General features: G+C 41.4%; 1 protein-coding gene across 2 annotated transcripts in view; it reads left to right on the top strand.

Annotated features, from left to right (window-relative positions):
- Positions 1-18,874, top strand: part of NALCN (sodium leak channel, non-selective) — a 348,982-nt gene that overhangs the window by 68,466 nt on the left and 261,642 nt on the right. For both annotated transcript variants that reach the window (XM_024194179.1, XM_024194178.1), the window contains exon 6: positions 9,636-9,790. In XM_024194179.1, the coding sequence (XP_024049947.1) occupies positions 9,636-9,790 (155 nt within the window). The remainder of the gene's footprint in view (positions 1-9,635; positions 9,791-18,874) is intronic.

Below are 18,874 nucleotides of genomic sequence, written 5' to 3'. Positions count from 1 at the left end.
TAATAATTACTTCTTGTTCATGATCTGTGAGTCTGTTTTTTTGCCTGCTATAGCAATTCTGTCTAGATAGTATTGATTAAGACACACAGAAGAATGAAGACAAAGAGACATTGGAGATATTAAAGGCTATAACTTTGAACATAGTAAAGGGGGGCAGAAGGGATTCTGTTTCCTCCCTGCAAACTACCAGGGATTAATTGAGTCCAGGGCAGGCCATTCAACAGTGAATGCGGGTTAGTCTCCTTAGCCTAACCATCGCTGATTGTGTATAGGATTCAGTCTAGCTGCTGAATCTCTCTAGTTTCTCCCCAGCTGGGGAAAGATGGTTTAGAGGCAATCTGTCGAACGCTTATGACCTTCCTATACTCCATAGGGTGGCAGGATCCATGCCATCAACTTGCTGGATTGCTTACCCCGGGAGCTGGCACCCTAAAGCCTCCCACCTGCACTGGTCACTGACTGTAGTTGTGACGACAGCTACTCGCTTTATTAGCTGAGTGACACAGTCAGGCCCGGCAGGGTGGGTGAAGGCAGGTTCATCAGTGTCAGAATAGTTAAAGCCCTTTTTCCTATGAACAGATAGAGCAGGGGTAGGCAAACTATGGCCTTCGGCACGCGAGTTGATTTTCAGTGGCACTCACACTGCCCAGGTCCTGGCCACCGGTCTGGGGGCTCTGCATTTTAATTTAATTTTAAATGAAGTTTCTTAAACATTTTAAAAACCTTATTTACTTTACATACAACAATAGTTTAGTTCTATATTACAGACTTATAGAAAGAGACCTTCTAAAAACTTTAAAATGTATTACTGGCACGCGAAACCTTAAATTAGAGTGAATAAATGAAGACTCGGCACACCACTTCTGAAAGGTTGCCGACCCCTGTGATAGAGGTTACCACAGGTTAATTATGGACAACTGAGTCCAATTAAGCTTGTAACCTTTGAAAACATCTTTTTGGGTTTGGGGGGCAGAAGAGAGATGAGAAGCAAGCTGTAGAAGGGTTGTATGTAGCAAAGAGAAAAGGTTTCTCCTAAATAAAGAGCTATTTTTTTCTCTATAGAGGAGATCTTATATTTATTTCTGTTTAGAGAAGGTGCCTGGTAGCCAGCATGAGAAGAGGCAATGCTCCAGTAGGAGTTAGGAAGAGTATTTTTTGTATGTTTAAAGAAACCTCTTGGGCCAGGCCCTAGGGCCTACCCTGTAAATATTGTAAATAAACCCATGTTAAGAATTCAACCTCTGGAGTAGGACTGATTTTCTCCCAGTCCCCCAACACCACAGGGAGAAACTCTGAGCTTTGATGTGATGAAAGAGGTGCATTGTCACACCACTTACTAATTTCTTTTTTGAAAATGTCTATCCCTTGTTTTCCTTATTATTGCTGCCAACCAGGCCTCCAGGGTGCTGTGAGGCAAGCAAAAAAACCTACTGGACATCTTGCCAGTCATACCCAAAAGTTAAAAATTCTCTTGACTACGAAAAAGATGATGGGGTCAGACCCACAGCAAGCCTAGAGATCCAGCTCTGGCAAATATACTACTTACAGGGCAGGAAGAGTGGAACAGCATTTGGGTGCCTAAGATTGTGGCCCCAAACCCAACAGAGCCTTGAGTGATGGGGATTGAGGAGTATGTCTGTGGAAGCCAGTCAGCTCCCTAATCTCCTATGAAATGGCCAGCAGGTAGCTGCAGGAGATTTCCATCCCCAGTCACTCCTCAAAGTCCATATGCACTCTGTGTGGGGGAGGAGTAAGAGGAGATGCCTAGATGTGGAAGAACACATGCTTTTCCAGCAAATACCCCTGGAGATCCCTGCCAATTTGATCAACTTCTCCCACATCCCCGCCTGTTCTGAGATGGGTAGATGAGGTGAATATTTTTTCAGGTTACTGAGGCCATTACAGAAATATACACCAGCATAACTATATTGATATAGTTATAGCTGTGCATACCCCTGACGTAGGGACATTGCACTTGTATAGCATAGTTTACATCAGTGCAGTTGCTCTGGTAATTTACTAGATTCAGTTGTATCAGTGTTAGTGCTAAATTACATCAGTTTAGTGTGTCTACAATAGGGGTTTGCACCAGTATAACCGAATTTATATTCTTTCACTGGTGTAAAGTTTTTTGCAAGTTTTCTTAATGTTGATCCTAAGATATTCAGAAACTATCAAAAGCTTTAATGAAACTCAGCTGCACTTTGAACACTATATTCCCTTCTCTACCAAGGCCCCAGTGCAGTAAAGCATCCAAGTACTTACTTAAATTTAAGCACATGCTTAACTCCTATTGAAGTCAATGGAACTTAAGGATATGAGTAGGTACTTTGTTAATTAGGAATGTACTTAAGGTTAAGCAAGTACCTATGTGCTTTCCCAAATCAGGGCTCAAATCAGGAATTGTGCTAAGAAGCTATTGCATTGGATATCAGCTGTATTTAAAAAACTCAGGTTAAACATCACCCACTAAATTCCTTTCGTCAAAGTATTTACCTTATAGGTTTACCCTAGCTATCGGTCACTTGAAAACCAAGATGGGCAAAATCTTAATCAAGTCTGAAAAGTTTTAATCAGAAGGTTTACTTTTCTATAGTAAAGTCCAAATTAACCTGCATTCCCATGCATGTTCATTCAAGACTATATGAACTCTGCCCGATGGTAAACTTTTATTATTGATCATTTACTTGTGCTTCCCAGACAGCACAAAATGAACTCAACACACTGCAAAATTACTGCATGTCATTCACATCAGCGATTGCATTCAAATAGCAGGACTACCAAGTCATTTGTCAGTCACTATATGATGGTTTGGCGTAACTGTTAAATTATAGACTTTAATAGATTTTTTATGCTCTATTTTCCTGCAAAAAAGATGGGGTCATGGGATGTGTTGTGTTGAAGTTTTGTTCTGTGTGTGTATTTTACTGAAGACTAGGACAAAGTCTTGGTGCTTGTTTACATAAGAAAGTTTTACCAGTTACACCAATATAATTTTAGCAGTATCGTCAGATCAATATAGTTATACTGGTCTAATCCTCCCTATGGAAACTCATATTCCAGTATAAGAGTACCTTTTTTTTTTTTTGGTTTAGTTTAAACCCCTTCCTAAGCAACAGAAGCTAAAGCAAAAAGAGGTCCTCTTATACTGGAATAAGAGTGTCCATAGGAGGAATTATACCATTATCACTGTATTGGTTTAAATTCATACCTTTGCTTATGCCAGTATAACTTTCTCATATAGACAAGCCATTTGAGGAAATTAAAAATTGGGAAAATTGGAACTCAATGTTTCTTCTTAAAAATGTGAGCTGGTATAATGTAGTTTCACTCTTCACAGCCCTGTGTGAATGGCAGCTAGCCTATTTGCTCCTATTTATTCCCCCCTCCCTCCGGGTCTTTGTTCATTTCTCCTGTTATGGTCCTCAAGAGCTGGATCAGCTTCCTCTTCTAATCTTGCCTCTGGAACCAGTGGCCATATCCAAAGGATTCTAAAGTCATCTACTTAAGGGTATTCTTGCCTCTTTGCATACCGTTGTTACCTAACCTCAACCTCCACTGTGTAGCCTTCTGGAGTAAGGTAGGGAACCTCTCATTTTCCCAGTTTCAGCCCCAGTTCACCAAGATACTTAAGCCTGAGAACAGATACTTTAAACAATGAATGGTCACATTCATGTCAGCGGGACTACTCATTTGTGTAATGTTAGGCACCTACTTAAGTGTCTCGCTGAATTGGAGCCTTAGTCTCTCTCACAAGTAACTTTTGCCATTCTTTAGTTTGTAGTTAGGGACAGCCAATTAACTCTTTTTTCTTTTCAGAACAATCATCAAGCTCTGATCCCTACTCTGAAGAAGCTACGACAATTTTTAACCTCACATTCTTACTCAGACATTGCTGATCGCTGTCTGGCCAAAATAAACATCACCACACACGTCAGCTTCACATCTCATCAAAATTTACACTTGGTGAGATGATGCTAGAAGAACTGTAATCTTCTTTGTTCTTGCCATGGGAAAAAATGTGCATAATCAGTTCTTTAGCTACTAGGCCCTTGATGGTGTTACTGTTAGTATCTAGGTGTATTCAGACAGGTAAACTTCTTTAACATTCCTGCAGTAACATGCCAGACTAGCTGAGCCTAGTTATTCACTCCTTATTTCACTGTTCTGAGCACATTTCTTTATACCTTCATTAACAGATTCCATTATTACTAGTGTCCCTACTTTACCTGATATGAAAATTACAGTACTAGGTTAGTAGTTTCCTATGTCTTTCTTATTAACCCTGTTAAAGATAGTAGAATGCCAGAACAAAAGCACTGGTCATAGGTTACCCTATTCTGTTCTTGGTGAAGAAAATGAAGTTAGTAGAAAATAGGTCAAAGGAATTAAGAGTCAGATCTGCTGACGTATTTTCTAACTTGTTAAATGCCAAGGTCAAAATACTGTCCTTATAGCAGAGTCCTAACAAAAGAGCTGTGCTCAGAAAATGTCTGGCTGTCTCTGTCCTCACCACTCTAGCTGTTTAAAAATGTTACTTGGCCATAGTAGTCATGAAAAAGGGGCAGTGGATTGGCTGTGCCATGTCAAGACACATTCGTTCATGTTGCCCTGCTAGTGTTTGTGTATATGGGGAGGAGAAGATGGGAAGAATCTTCTTCTCCACACCAAAGGGTGCCAGCACACTGGCTTTTAGCACAATCTTGGGCTACAGTAGCCGTCCCCAACCACAAGGAGTTTAGCTTGTGGATATACATGGTTACCCTAGCCCTGTGTCCAACGCCCCTGTGCTGGCTTAGTTCTGCTTTGTTCAGGGCTTTGCACAGCTGATCAGCTTAAAAGATGAAGTATTTGCCCCAGAGGCTTTGAAAACCATGCAGAAATGTAAAATGCTGAGTTATTTGTAGAGCTATAAGAATTAAGTCTTTTATTGTACATATTGTAAGAATTTGTAGCTATAAGTTATCAAGTCCCCTATTCAGCAAGTTACTTAAGCACATTGCGTAATGGGACTACTCAAGTGCTTAAAGTTAGGCACATGCTGCTGCACCTTGCTGAACCAAGACCTTAGTAAATATTGAGCATTTCTAGACTATTGGAACAACAAGGAGTAATATAATTTAAACTATTTTGCACCTAAATTCTGCGTAATGTTCTTGTCGCATATAGCTCTATCTTGATATACTGTACTTGCCCAGAACACAAACACAATCTCAGCATATATAAGCATCTCAACGATGTTGTCTTGGCTGAAAGACCCAACGTACCAGACAGAGCTCGGCTTCCTTACTGTCCAAAAATGATTTTGACATTGTCAGGGAAGGCAGCTATATTCCTCCAGGAATAGGATTGAAGACCATTTACTGTAATTTGGAGAGTAGATACAATATGGAAGTGACCTAGGTTTAAATGAAACATTTGAAAATTAGTGTCTTGCATTTTAATGACTGAGCAAGCAGTACTTTTAATAATATTCCCTAACACAGGGAATCTCTTGACTCTGGGAATTGGGATTTCCTAATGCAAAGCATAATGTAAAATTCATTAGTTCTTAGTGGCATGAGCTCTGAATATGCTTGTGCCAATGAATTAATTTTTACTGCTAAGAATATTCATAAAATGTTACCATGATAATCCTTTAGCAGAATGTCTTTTGTACAGATATAGCACAATATCAAAATACTTATATTGTGCAATAAATATTCTAGTATGAATGATTTTACATACCTTGTTCATCTTTAAATCTTTGCATTCCATAGGCTGATCATGTATTTAAACATGGTGACATGAACATACATATGCCTGTATAGACATCTGTGCCCAGATCTAGATTTTCAGGGTATTTTTAAAAACTGGAGCAGAGATACCTGTGTGTATCAATATTTTGTTCAATATCTTCATTAATGATCTGGAGGATGGCATGGATTGTACCCTCAGCAAGTTTGCAGATGACACTAAACTGGGAGGAGTGGTAGATACGCTGGAGTGTAGGGATAGGATACAGAGGGACCTAGACAAATTAGAGGATTGGGCCAAAAGAAATCTGATGAGGTTCAACAAGGACAAGTGTAGAGTCCTGCACTTAGGAAGGAAGAATCCCATGCACTGCTACAGACTAGGGACTGAGTGGCTAGGAAGCAGTTCTGCAGAAAAGGACCTAGGGGTTACAGTGGACGAGAAACTGGATATGAGTCAACAGTGTGCCCTTGTTGCCAAGAAGGCTAACGGCATTTTGGGCTGTATAAGTAGGAGCATTGCCAGCAGATCGAGGGACGTGATCATTCCCCTCTATTCGACATTGGTGAGGCTTCATCTGGAGTACTGTGTCCAGTTTTGGGCCCCACACTACAAGAAGGATGTGGAAAAATTGGAAAGAGACCAGAGGAGAGCAACCAAAATGATTAGGGGGCTGGAGCACATGACTTATGAGGAGAGGCTGAGGAAACTGGGATTATTTAGTGTGCAGAAGAGAAGAATGAGGTGGGATTTGATAGCTGCTTTCAACTTCCTGAAAGGGTGTTCCAAAGAGGATGGATCTAGACTGTTCTCAGTGGTAGCAGACGACAGAACAAGGAGTAATGGTCTCAAGTTGCAGTGGGGGAGGTTTAGGTTGGATATTAGGAAAAACTTTTTCACAAGGAGGGTGGTGAAGCACTGAAATGGGTTACCTAGGGAGGTGGTGGAATCTCCTTCCTTAGAGGTTTTTAAGCTCAGGCTTGACAAAGCCCTGGCTGGGATGATTTAGTTGGGGATTGGTCCTGCTTTGAGCAGGGGGTTGGACTAGATCAGTGATTCTCAAACTAGGGCCGCTGGCCATGGTTCGCCGTTCCAGGCCAATGGGGGCTGCAGAAAGCAGCGCGGGCCGAGGGACGTGCTGGCCACCCTTCCTGGAGCGGCGAACCATGGCCAGTGGGAGCTGCGATCGGCCGAACCTGCGGACGCGGCTGGTAAACAAACCGGCCCGGCCCGCCAGGGGCTTTCCCTGAACAAGCGGTGGCCCTAGTTTGAGAACCACTGGACTAGATGACCTCCTGAGGTCCCTTCCAACCCTGATATTCTATGATTCTATGATTCTATGTGTGCAACTCTTTCTGTACCATGCAAAGATGGACACTGAGTGATTCGAACTACAGTTGTTTCCTTGCCTAAAGAAAATTGTGCAGGAAGTTTCAGTTTCACCTTCACAAATTATAGATTAATTTTTTAATAATGCATGCTGTGACGTTGCACCCCATAATGGTTTATAGAAACATGCTTATTAGTGTAAATATGACATAACTGGAATATGTTTTATGCTAGATATGCCATGTAACATATCTCTGCAAAGGTTATGATTTACTGGATATATTCATCCTATTTACATGCATGTATCATGTTTGTATTTGAAGTTATGAATATTGGCTATGTACTTGTTTGATTTTAAGTAGCCTCAGTGAAGCAGTTGGTCAGCTTCTTGAGAAAAGATTATTCTCAGTAAGTGCCCAATCAAGAAACACTTAAGCTAACAATGAACTTTGAGAGACGCCAATCCACATCTGAGCTTTCCTGGGAATGTAGCTTAGCCTGTAAAGTTCTGAGTCATGCATGGACATGTGACTTGCCCATGTGACTCCAAAACTCCATCTTGCAGCTGGATTCTAAATAGGAGAGGGGAAGGGGTTTCCACCCACAAGAGAGAGTCTATTTAAGCCCCCGGAAACCCCTCCATTTTGTCTTCAGCTGGCTCAAGAGGTAGCCTCTCCACCCCCAAAGGATACCTGAAAGAAACTGGAACAAAGGACAGTAACTACAGGGGTGAGAGTGATTGCTGGACCCAAACTAGAAGGAGGCTAGTCTGTAAAAGGAGCTTACTGGAACATCTCTGAGGGTGAGATTTCATCTGTAATCACTTTTTTACTGTATTAGGCGTAGACATGCGGGTTTTACTTTGTTTTGCTTGGTAATTCACTTTGTTCTGTCTGTTATTACTTGGAACCACGTAAGTCCTCCTTTTTGTATTTAATAAAATCACTTTTTACTTATTAATTAACCCAGAGTATGTATTAATACCTGGAGGAGGGGGGAAACAGCTGTGCATATCTCTCTATCAGTGTTATAGAGGGCGAACAAAAAATTAATGAGATTTATACAGGGTAAAGCGGATTTATTTGGGGTTTGGACCCCATTGGGAGTTGGGTATCTGAATGCTGGAGACAGGAGCACTTCTTAAGTTGTTTTCAGTTAAGCCTACAGCTTTTGGGGGATGTAGTTCAGACCTGGGTCTGTGTTTGTAGCACCCTAGCATGCCTGGCTCAAACCAGGCAGGGTACTGAAATCCCAGGCTAGCAGGGAAAACAGGCTCAGAGGTAGTCTAGGCACATCAGGTGGCAGTCCCAAAGGGTTTCTGTGATCCAACCCATCACACATGCAGTGCATGAAAGCAAGAAAAATAAAGTAATTAAAGCCTCTCTTCACCCAAAGTAGTCATAAAAATGCCTCTGGGAATTAGATTAAAAGAGGAGGACTTTTAGAAGAATCATAAGGAGTAATATACCAAAGGGCAGACTAAAACTTATGTTAGGAGCATTTCCTGTTTGGATCACACTGAGGAACAAGTTTTGATGATAAAAATAAATAAAAAAATAGATAAAAAGTCAAACACACAAGAGCCAAGCTTAGCCTATAAATGATATAATCCACTATCTCTCTCGCAATAGGCTAATTTTACATAGCAATTTAACTGGCAACTGTTATTTATTTATATCCCTTTTGACACATACTGCAGTCCAAAATGCGTATGAATTTTGTTAACCATTGCTAATTTTTTATCTGTCCTTGAGATTTTATGCTTATAGATAGCCAGCTCATCAGATCATTACAAACAAACAAATCAGACATTTCAATTCCATAAAATGTATTAATGAATGTTTGGCTGTAACAGATATGTCAGAGATTACAAAGATTGACCTGGTCTGTGATAAAATATATTACTGAAACTGAAAGGATCAGTATTAAGGCACTGGGCTGAGTCTTGGGAGATCTAGGTTCAGTTCCGAGCACTGCCACAGATTTTCTGTGTGACTTTGGGAAAGTCACTTAGTGTCTCTGGCTGGAATTTCTAAAAAAGCCTATGAGAGTTGGGTGCCCAACTTCTATTGAATTCCAATGGGAGATGGTTGTCTAACTCCCTTGGTCTCCTTAGAAGAATCTCAGGTTTTGTGCCTCAGCTCCCTACATGCAAAATGGGGATAATAATACTTCCTCCTCTCCCCTCCCCATATTGTGGGTCAGGGAGTGTTTCTTACTGTTAATATTATTTATGATTTTTATTGCCATATGTGTTTGGACAGCATCTTGCACAATGGGGTTCTCATCTCGGTTGGGGCCTCTAGATATTACTATGTGACTGCTGTTGTTACTACTGATGCTAAAGGAAGGGAACTTCAGTCTCCAGGTGCGTTAGCCTGACCTTTCCCATGAGCACTGAATTCACTAAAATAAATTGTTTTAAATAAAATTATTTTACAGGATTTAAAATATTGACTTTTCATTGCAAAATAAGCCGCATTAATAATGAATGTTAAACTCAGTAAATATACAAGTTAAGTATATGACCGCTGAATACATCTAACTGTTTGATATTGTATTTTCCACAGAAATGTAACCTGGAATAATTTAGCTATCCCAGATACCCACTGTTCCAGAGAGCTAGAAGAAGGTTACCAGTGTCCAGCAGGATTTAAGTGCATGGACCTTGAAGATCTGGGACTAAGCAGGCAAGAGCTGGGCTACAGTGGCTTTAATGAGATAGGTCTGTCTTACCGGTAAAATCCATTTCAGTATCCATTTAAACATGTTTATAAAATAAGTAGAACAGATAAAAAATAGTTCATTTCTGTGCAGTGAAGATACTAAGTGAAAACAGTATTCTCCTATATGACTACTGCACAAACAACTATATTTATTTTCTTTTAAGTGCTCAAGTCATAATTTATTTTTAGAGAGTCTGGCACCCCAAGGTTTAAATAATTTTATAACCATGTATTTTTTATGGAGGGGCAACCATTCATTATTACAATATGTAAATACAATGATTAACATGTGGGGTTTTTATTATTTGTGATAAATTTTAGATTATTTAATGGTTTCATAATCTGTTTATCTTTCAGACTAAACTTTTGGTGCAGTATTTTTCTGTAGTATGATTATATAGATGGTGCCCAAATACAGCAGTGATGGACATATTAAAATAATTCATATTTGCATAATTTAAGGAGCACTACTAGCTCATGCAGCTAGAAGTTAGGCTGGATTAAGTTGCAATCCCAACTCAGATGGTTCACCAGTTATGGAAAAGCTAGTTTGACATTGTGACATTGCACTCCATATGATTTTATGAAAATATGCTAATGAGTGTGAATATAATGTAACTGGAATATGCCTCATGCAAAAGGTCTCGTGTAAGGTATCATTACAAAGCTTATATTCTACTGATTGTGGTCATCCTATTTCTATAAATGTATCATTCTTGTATCTGAAATATACAAGAAATATGAAATATAACTCTGAGGTCCTATTGTAATTATGTAAAGTGTGGGCCATTAATGGTCGTTTGGACGGGCTGCCCAGAGGATTCAGGAGGCCTGGGGTCTTCGGTGGCGGGTCCCGGAGCGGAATGACCCCCCGCTGCCAAACTGCTGCCGAAGACCCGGAGTGGAAGAAGCTTCGGGTGCCCGGGCCCCGCGAGAGTTTTCCGGGGTTCCCGGAGTGAGTGAAGGACCCCGCTCCAGGGGCCCCGAAAAACTCTCGTGGGGGCCACTGCAGGGCCCGGAACCTGGGGCAAATTGCCCCACTTGCCCCCCCCCCCCCCCCCGGGAGGCCCTGGGTTTGGAATCTTGATGGCTCCCATCAACTAGGACAATTGGTTGTAAATGGCTTTGTTTGCTTGCAAGCTTTCCTGTGAGTCAGGCCAGGAAAAATGAAGGCTTAAGTCTCACAGGACATGTGACCATGTCACTTGGTACTGGAATCCATCTTAAACCTGGTGCTTTTCCATTTAGAAGGAGGGGTGGGGATCCAGAGAGACAAAGGATTCCCGCCTTGTGCCAAAGCTATATAAGGGGTGGAACAGAACAAAGGAGGTTCCAGTCATGAGAAATCCCCTAGTTACCACCTGAGCTGGTAACAAGGACTGTACCGGGGAAAGGATTGGGCCCAGACTAGGAAGGAGTCTAGTCTGTGAAAGAAGCTTATTGGAACATCTCTGAGGGTGAGATTTACCTGTATTGAGTTTCTTAAATATATTAGGCTTAGACTTGTGTGTTTTGTTTTATTTTGCTTGGTAACACTTTGTTCTGTCTGTTATTACTTGAAACCACTTAAATTCTACTTTTTATACTTAATAAAATCACTTTTGTTTATTATTGAACCCAGAGTAAGTAAGTAGTACCTGGGGGAGTAAACAGCTGTGCATATCTCTCTATCAGTGTTATAGAGGGTGGACAATTTATGAGTTTACCCTGTATAAGCTTTATACAGTGTAAAACGGATTTATTTGGGGTTTGGATCCCATTGGGAGCTGGGTGTCTGGGTGCTAGCTATTTTCAGTTAAGTTTGCCGCTTTGGGGGCGTGGGTCAGACACTGGGTCTGTGTTGCAGCAGATTAGTGTATCTGGCTCAACAAGACAGGGTTCTGGAGGCCCAAACTGACAGAGAAAATGGGCTCAGAGGTAGTCTCAGCACATCAGATGACAGTCCCAAGAGGGTTTCTGTGTTGGAACCCGTCACAGACATTTCTTAGGCTCCCCAGATTTGGGGGAACCAAAACTAGGGGCATTGCAGCTTCAAAGACAATCTCTGACCAAATATCTTACATATTATATATGTCACAGACTCCTATAGCTAAGGTTACCCAACTCTATGGCTAAAGTTACCCATTATAAGAATCCATCTTTTAGTTGTGTATAATTTTGCCAATTTTTAACCATTTGGGCTGAAATTTTTGGAAATATCTATATACTGGTAACCAGGAGTTGTTTAAACTCTTGGTCCCCTTGACTTTCATAGTGATGGTACTAAAATCATAAATAATCATAAATAAAATAATAAATAACAAAATTCCTGAGTCATTAGTAGAAGGCCCTGTCTTATTTAACATTTTTATCAATGCCTGGGAAGACAATAGATACATAAAATAATCACTGATATAGTTTGCAGATTACCCAAAGATTGGGAAAGTGCTAAATAATGAAGAAGACAGGTCACTGACACAGAATGATCTGGATCACTTAGTAAAGTTGGGCTCAAACTAACAAGATGCATTTTAATTTGGTCAAATGCAAAGTTATACATCTAGGAAGAAGAATCAAGGCCATACTTACAGGGTAGGGGACTGTATACTGGGAAGCTGTGACTTTGCAAGAGACTTGGGGCTGGTCTACACTGGGAGGGGGGATCAATCCAAGATACGCAACTTCAGCTATGCGAATAGCGTAGCTGAAGTCGAAGTATCTTGGATCGAATTACCTGGGGTCCAGACGGCGCGGGATCGATGGCTGCGGGTCCCCCGTCGACTGCGCTACCGCCGCTCGCTCTGGTGGAGTTCTGAAGTTGACGGTGAGCGCGTTCGGGGATCGATATATCGCGTCTTAACGAGACGCGATATATCGATCCCGGATAAATCGATTGCTACCCGCCGATACAGCGGGTAGTGAAGATGTACCCTTGGGGTCCCGGTGTGGTTAACTAGCTCAGCTTGAGCTCCCAGTTGAAGCTAGACAGATTCAGATTGGAAATAAGGTGCAAATTTTTAACAGTGAGGGTAATTCGTCATTAAAATAATTTACAAGGGTTGAGCTGGATTTTCCATCACTGCCAATTTTTAAATCAAGATTGGATGTTTTTCTAAAAGGTATACTCTAGTTCAAATAGGAATTAATTCAGGGAAGTCATATGTTGTACAGGAGGTTAGACAAAATAATGTCCTTTTCTGGGGTTATAACTTCTGACTCTGTGAAGGTTCAAAAAGGCTTCTCTAAGAACACAGGTTGGATTAGAGGACTGGTGTCACCTGTGATTGTGTTAGTTAGATTTCTCCCCACAGTTCCCTGCAACTTTATACCCTTCCCCTGTTATATAGTCCAGATTCTGCACACTTATTCACATTTTGTCGTACCTTACTCCATGAGAAATCTCACTGATTTAAATGGGGGTATGCATGGTGTGAAATACTACTTAATGTGTAAAATGTGTCACTATGTGTGAGGAAGGTCAAAGGAAGGATGCTCTCATATAGAACAATCCCTTTGACCCTACTGTACCCGAAGCAGGCTTAAGAGGAATCACTTGTAAGAGTATATGCATTGGAGACCCCTCAGCAGTACTTGCAGCATATAATGCTGCAACTGCTACCTTCATCCCCAACTCCAAGAGAGGATTCAAAAACATTTGTTCCTGTGGAACCCTGCTCTCACAAGTGCCCCCTCTCTGGCTGATATGTGTTTGCAATCAATCAGTCTTGAACGGGGATGGCACCCACCTCTCATGGGCACCCCCTTTCTGGTCGGTTGTGAGGCTGCCTTTCTTTTAGTTCTTACAATGGGGTGGCACCTGCCTCTCATGACCCCTCCCCAGCTGATGGTTGTTTGGCAGGTCTTTAGTGACTCAGCCCTCTGGCTGAGTCACATGCACTGTCCTTCCAGGGTATACAGTCTCTAGTTCTTTCTCATGGCCCAGGTATGGGGCCGTAGCACCAAAGCTTCCTCCCTGGAGGCACTGTGTTCTTTAACGCCTTGGTACCCTCAGTTGGTGTCCTTTTGGCAGTCCTCCCTGGGCTCAGTCTTCAACCAGAACAGCGGGGCGCATCACAGTACCCTTGCCTGGTCTGTCTATGTTCTGGGCTCAGTCCCCTGGGCTCAGCCTGCCCGCACTGACCTGTCCATGGTCCTGCTGCTCTTCCAGCCAGCTAGGCACCCGGTTCCCCCTCTTCAAGCAACTGACTGCTCTGCCTCTGCTGCTTCCTTTTATATAGGTATTCAGGCCCCTGATTGGCCAGTCCAACAGCCCTTCTGATTGGTTGTTTCTCTGCAGCCACTCTAGGTCACATGGAGGACTTCCCTCTGCTCTTTTCTGGAGTGGGGTGAGGCAGGCCCATGAGGCCTCCAGCAGGGGTCTGTGGACCTAGTCCACCCTGTCACAGTCCCCATATTTCCAGATAAATAAGACTAGTATCATCCGATCCAAACTCATCTTATTAATATACCAAGTGGGGATCCTGGGTAATCCTCATTATGGCAAACCAAGAAACCCTTTCAGCTCCTAATAGCTAATAGGTCAAAGCCAGGAAAGTACGGGAGGTAATAAAAAGCTGTGAATTCCCTAAGGTTGATTATATTGGGTTATATGCTGAAAAAATATACTGAAAGATAAGAGATTGTGCAATTTACTATAATCTGCCAATAAATGTGAAGAAGAAAAAAACGTAAGAGTGCTACATTGCAAGAGCTATTCCTGTAATTGATAAAACTTTAAAAATAGCCTAGTTTTTGTTTGACTTTTAAAAAATATACTTGAATTATAAAATGCAAATTCCAAACAGCTCTAAGGCCCTGATTCTGATTCTTATGCATTTGAGAAGTCCCACTTAACTCAATAAAAGTGTTCACTTCCATAAAATTACTCACATGCATTAGTATTAGTTACAGAGCAGATCGATAAAGTGTCAATTAATGGCTTCAGTAATCTTCCCTGAAACCTTACAGATCTCTTTTAGGCAAATGCCTTAGTAAATAAATATGTGTTGCAGCATGACCTGAAAGTCAGCAAAGTTTAGGCTGTTTCAGAATGTAGCTGAGAAAGAGTTCAAGGTTCTAGGAGCCTTCATGAAAAATACCCTGTCAGAACTTCTGTAATAGAGACATCCAAACATCTCCAAGGAGCTCAACTGTTGGCATAAGGCAGGAGAGAAAGAGAATCTCTAAGACAATGAGGACCCGAACCATGTAAGTTGTAACCAACATCCAAAAATGAACTGGAAACCAGGCAGATTCTGTAGCACAGATGTAATATGCTATCTGTGAGAAACACCACTGTGTAAGTGGGAAGATGCAGTCTCTGCTAGTTGAAGTTTTTGGGTAGTTTCTAGGGACATCTTCAGTGGATTATTGCAGTGTGTTCTAATCTGGATGTGATAAAAGGTATGGACCACCACAGCAAGGGTCTGCATGCAAGTGGAAAGTTTGAGGTCTCCTTGCCAAAAGGAAGAGAGCACTTTTGGATATTGCTACTACTTCACCATCTATAAGCAACTGGATCTAACAAGATCCTTAGATTATGCACTCTAATAACAGGAAGGGTATGTCTCTCCTCTGAGATGGTATATATCAATGCCTTTCTCTCCTCTGGATATTTCTCTGTGACAATGAGAATTTCTTCCCTTTTACCTGAATTGAGTTCTAGGCAGCAATTTATCCTGCTGGGCCCAATTGAGACTTAAGGTACTAGAGAAGCTTAGAGACTGCATCCTCTGCATCAGAGGAAAAGGAGGTATACATCTGAGTACCAGTAGCTCTGAGGTCCAAACTATTGCACTAAATCCTCTAGCTGTCTTACATGTGCATTAAACAGGAGTGTGACAGAACAAATACTGTAGTGCCTGCTACAGGAAAACTTGGTGCCATAGAACTATTGCCCAACACTACCCTCTTGGGTCTTTTTGTGAGAGAAAAGACTAGAATCTTCCAACCACTATTCTGTCTCTCCACAGCCATGTCAACACTGCTGCAATATCAGTGGTATCAAAGACGGCTGATAGAACTTAAAGAATCAGCATAGATACCTTTGTCTAATTGCAGCTAGGAGAACAAAACACCATAGTAGAGGCTCAAATTAAATGTATGACCCAAATATAAAAAAAAGTAAGAGGACCAAAAAAAAATGCCACCATAGCTAAACAGAGTAAAAGAGGCAGTTAGAAGCAAAAAGGCATCCGTTGAAAATTAGAAGTCAAATCCTACTGAGGAAAATAGAAAGGAACATAGATTCTGGGAAGTCAAGTGTAAAAGTATAATTAGGCAGGCCAAAAAAGAATTTTTAAGTACAGCAGAAGCAGGAAGTTTGCCAAACAATCATTGCTAATGATGAAAGTACTAAAGAAGCACTCAAGGAAGACAAGGCCATTGAAGAGAACCTAAATGAATTCTTCGCATCAGTCTTACTGAAGAGGATGTGAGGGAAATTCCCACATATGAGGTATCGATAAGAGGGGGTTTTGTAACAAATTGATAAATTAAACAGTACTAAGTCACCAGGAACAGATGGTATTCACCCAAGAGTTATGAAGGAACTCAAATATGAAATTGCAAAACCATTAACTTGGTATGTAACCTATCACTTAAATCAGCCTCCGTACCAGATCACTGGAGGTTAGCTAATGTAATGCCAATTGTTTTTAAAAAAGGTTCCCGAGGTGATCCTGACAATTATAGGCCAGTAAGCCTAACTTCAGTACCAAGCAAATTGCTTGAAACTGTAGTAAAGAACAAAAGTATCAGACACATAAATGAACATGATTTGTTGGGGAAAAGTCAAGGAAAATCATGCCTCCCCAATCTATTTGAATTCTTTGAGGGGGTCTACAAACATGTGGACAAGTGGCTGTAGTGTAGTTGGTCTTTCAGAAAGCCTTTGACAGGCCTTCGCCAAAGGCTCTTAAGCAAACTAAGCAATCATGGGATAAGAGGGAAGGTCCTCTCATGGATTGGTAACTGGTTAAAAGATAGGAAACAAAGGGAAGGAATAAATGGTCAGTTTTCAGAATGGAGAGAAGTAAATAGTGGGTTCCCCGAAGTATCTGTAGTGGGATCAGTGCTGTTCAACATATTCATAAATGATCTGGAAAAAGGGGTAAACAGTGAGGTGGCAAAGTTTTCAGATAATCCAAAACTACTCAATATAGTTAAGTCCATAGCTAGCTATGAAGAGTTAGAAAGGGATCTCACTAAACTGGGTGACTGGGCAGCAAAGTGGCAGATGAAATTCAATCTTAAGAAATGTAAAGTAATGGTCAGTGGAAAACATAATCACAACTATACGTACAAAACGATGGAGTCTATATTAGGTGTTACCACTTAAGAAAGAGATCTTGGAGACATTGTGGATAGTTCTCTGAAAACATCTGCTCAGTGTGCAGTGACAGTCAAAAAAGCTAACAGCATGTTAGGAACTATTAGAAAAGAGATGGATTATAAAACAGAAAATACCATAATGTAAATACATGTATTCATGATACACCCACACTTTGAATACTGCATGAAGTCTTGGTTGCCTCAACTAAAAAAGGATATATTGGAATTGGAAAAAGGACAGAAAAGGGCAACAAAAATTATTAGGGTATGAAACAGCTTCCATCTGAGGAGAGATTAAAAGGACTGGGACTGTACAGTTTGGAAAAGAGATGACTAAGGGGGAGATATGATAGAGGTCCATAAAATCATCAGTGGTGTGGAGAAAGTGAATAATAAGGAAATGTTATTTACCCCTTCACATAATATAAGAACCAGATGTCACCCTGGTTAACAGGCAACAGGTTTAAAACAGACGGAAGGAAGTATTTCTTCACACAACACACAGTGAACCTGTGAAACTCATTGCCAGGGGATGTTGTGAAGGCTCCTAGCCAAGGTGGTCAGGGACTCACCCCATGCTCTGGATGTCCCTAAGCCTGTGTCAGAAGCTGGGAGCAGATGACAGGGGATGGATCACTCAGCAATTGCCCTGTTCTGTTCATTCTGTTTGAGGCATCTGGCATCAGCCACTGTCAAAAGACAAGATACTGGGCTAGATGAACTGTTGATCTGACCCAGGATGGCCATTTTTATATTCTTATGTTCAAAATTGTTTCTGTACAGTAGCCATCTTATAGAAAGATGTCTAAAGGAATCTGAGGATGTCAGGTAATGTTCAGAACTATTTTGGTACAATCTCCTTAATAAGCTTCCCCTAATCAGGAATGTTAGAAATAGGGCAATAACTGGCAAGCTTAGCAATATTTTATAACGCTCCAATTGATGATGCACCTTATATGTCTACATGTAACTAAATTATTTGGTAGACTTTTTTGTGTAGCTATATTATTTTATTTTATAAAAGCAATGATGTTTTACCTGAAGATATTATTATAGAACTTGTCCTATTCATTCCTTAAATGTATCATTATAACAATCATATGAGCATAGCAATCTAGCAGCTACCATATAATTAGTGCTACTTCATTTACGGTAAATCAGTACAAGTTATGCATATTTGATTTTGATCATTTCAATTACAAATTTTAAAAAAAGAAAAGAAAAGTGAGATTCTTCTTCGAGTGATAGCTCATGTGTATTCCACTATAGGTGTGCGTGCTCGCCACGTGCACCGGTGCCGGAAGTTTTTCCCTTAGCAGTACCCATACTGGGGGAGCACCGCTGCGACCCCTGGAGTGGCACCTGTATATCGCGCCATAAAAGGGGCTGCGTGCTCCCCCCACCCTCAGTTCCTTCTTGCCGCCAGTGAAGGTAATCGGAACTTCTGCTCCAGCTTTGGCTGCAGCGCTTATAATCTTAGTGGTATCCAGTTCACATATGAACACTTTCTCTAGTTCTTAGCCTCGCTCGGAGCATGCCCCGTGGCCCAGGCTTCAAGTCGTGCGACTCTTGTTGCAATCCTGTGCCCAGAAGCAATCCTCACTCCCATTGTCTTCGCTGTCTGAGCGAGGCTCACATTAGTGAGCGTTGCAAAATTTGCCGCTCTTTCAAGCTCCAGACGAAGCGAGAGCATGAGATCCGACTCCGGGCACTTCTGATGGAGTCGGCACTGGCCCCGGCACTGGCGCGTCGACCCGACGCCGCTCTGGGCA

The sequence above is a fragment of the Terrapene carolina genome, unplaced genomic scaffold (genome assembly GCF_002925995.2).
Source record: "Terrapene carolina triunguis isolate 2854851 unplaced genomic scaffold, T_m_triunguis-2.0 Scaffold21, whole genome shotgun sequence".
NCBI lineage: Eukaryota > Metazoa > Chordata > Testudines > Emydidae > Terrapene > Terrapene triunguis.
Note: the sequence above shows the minus strand (reverse complement) of the source record. Positions and strands in the feature narration are given on the sequence as shown.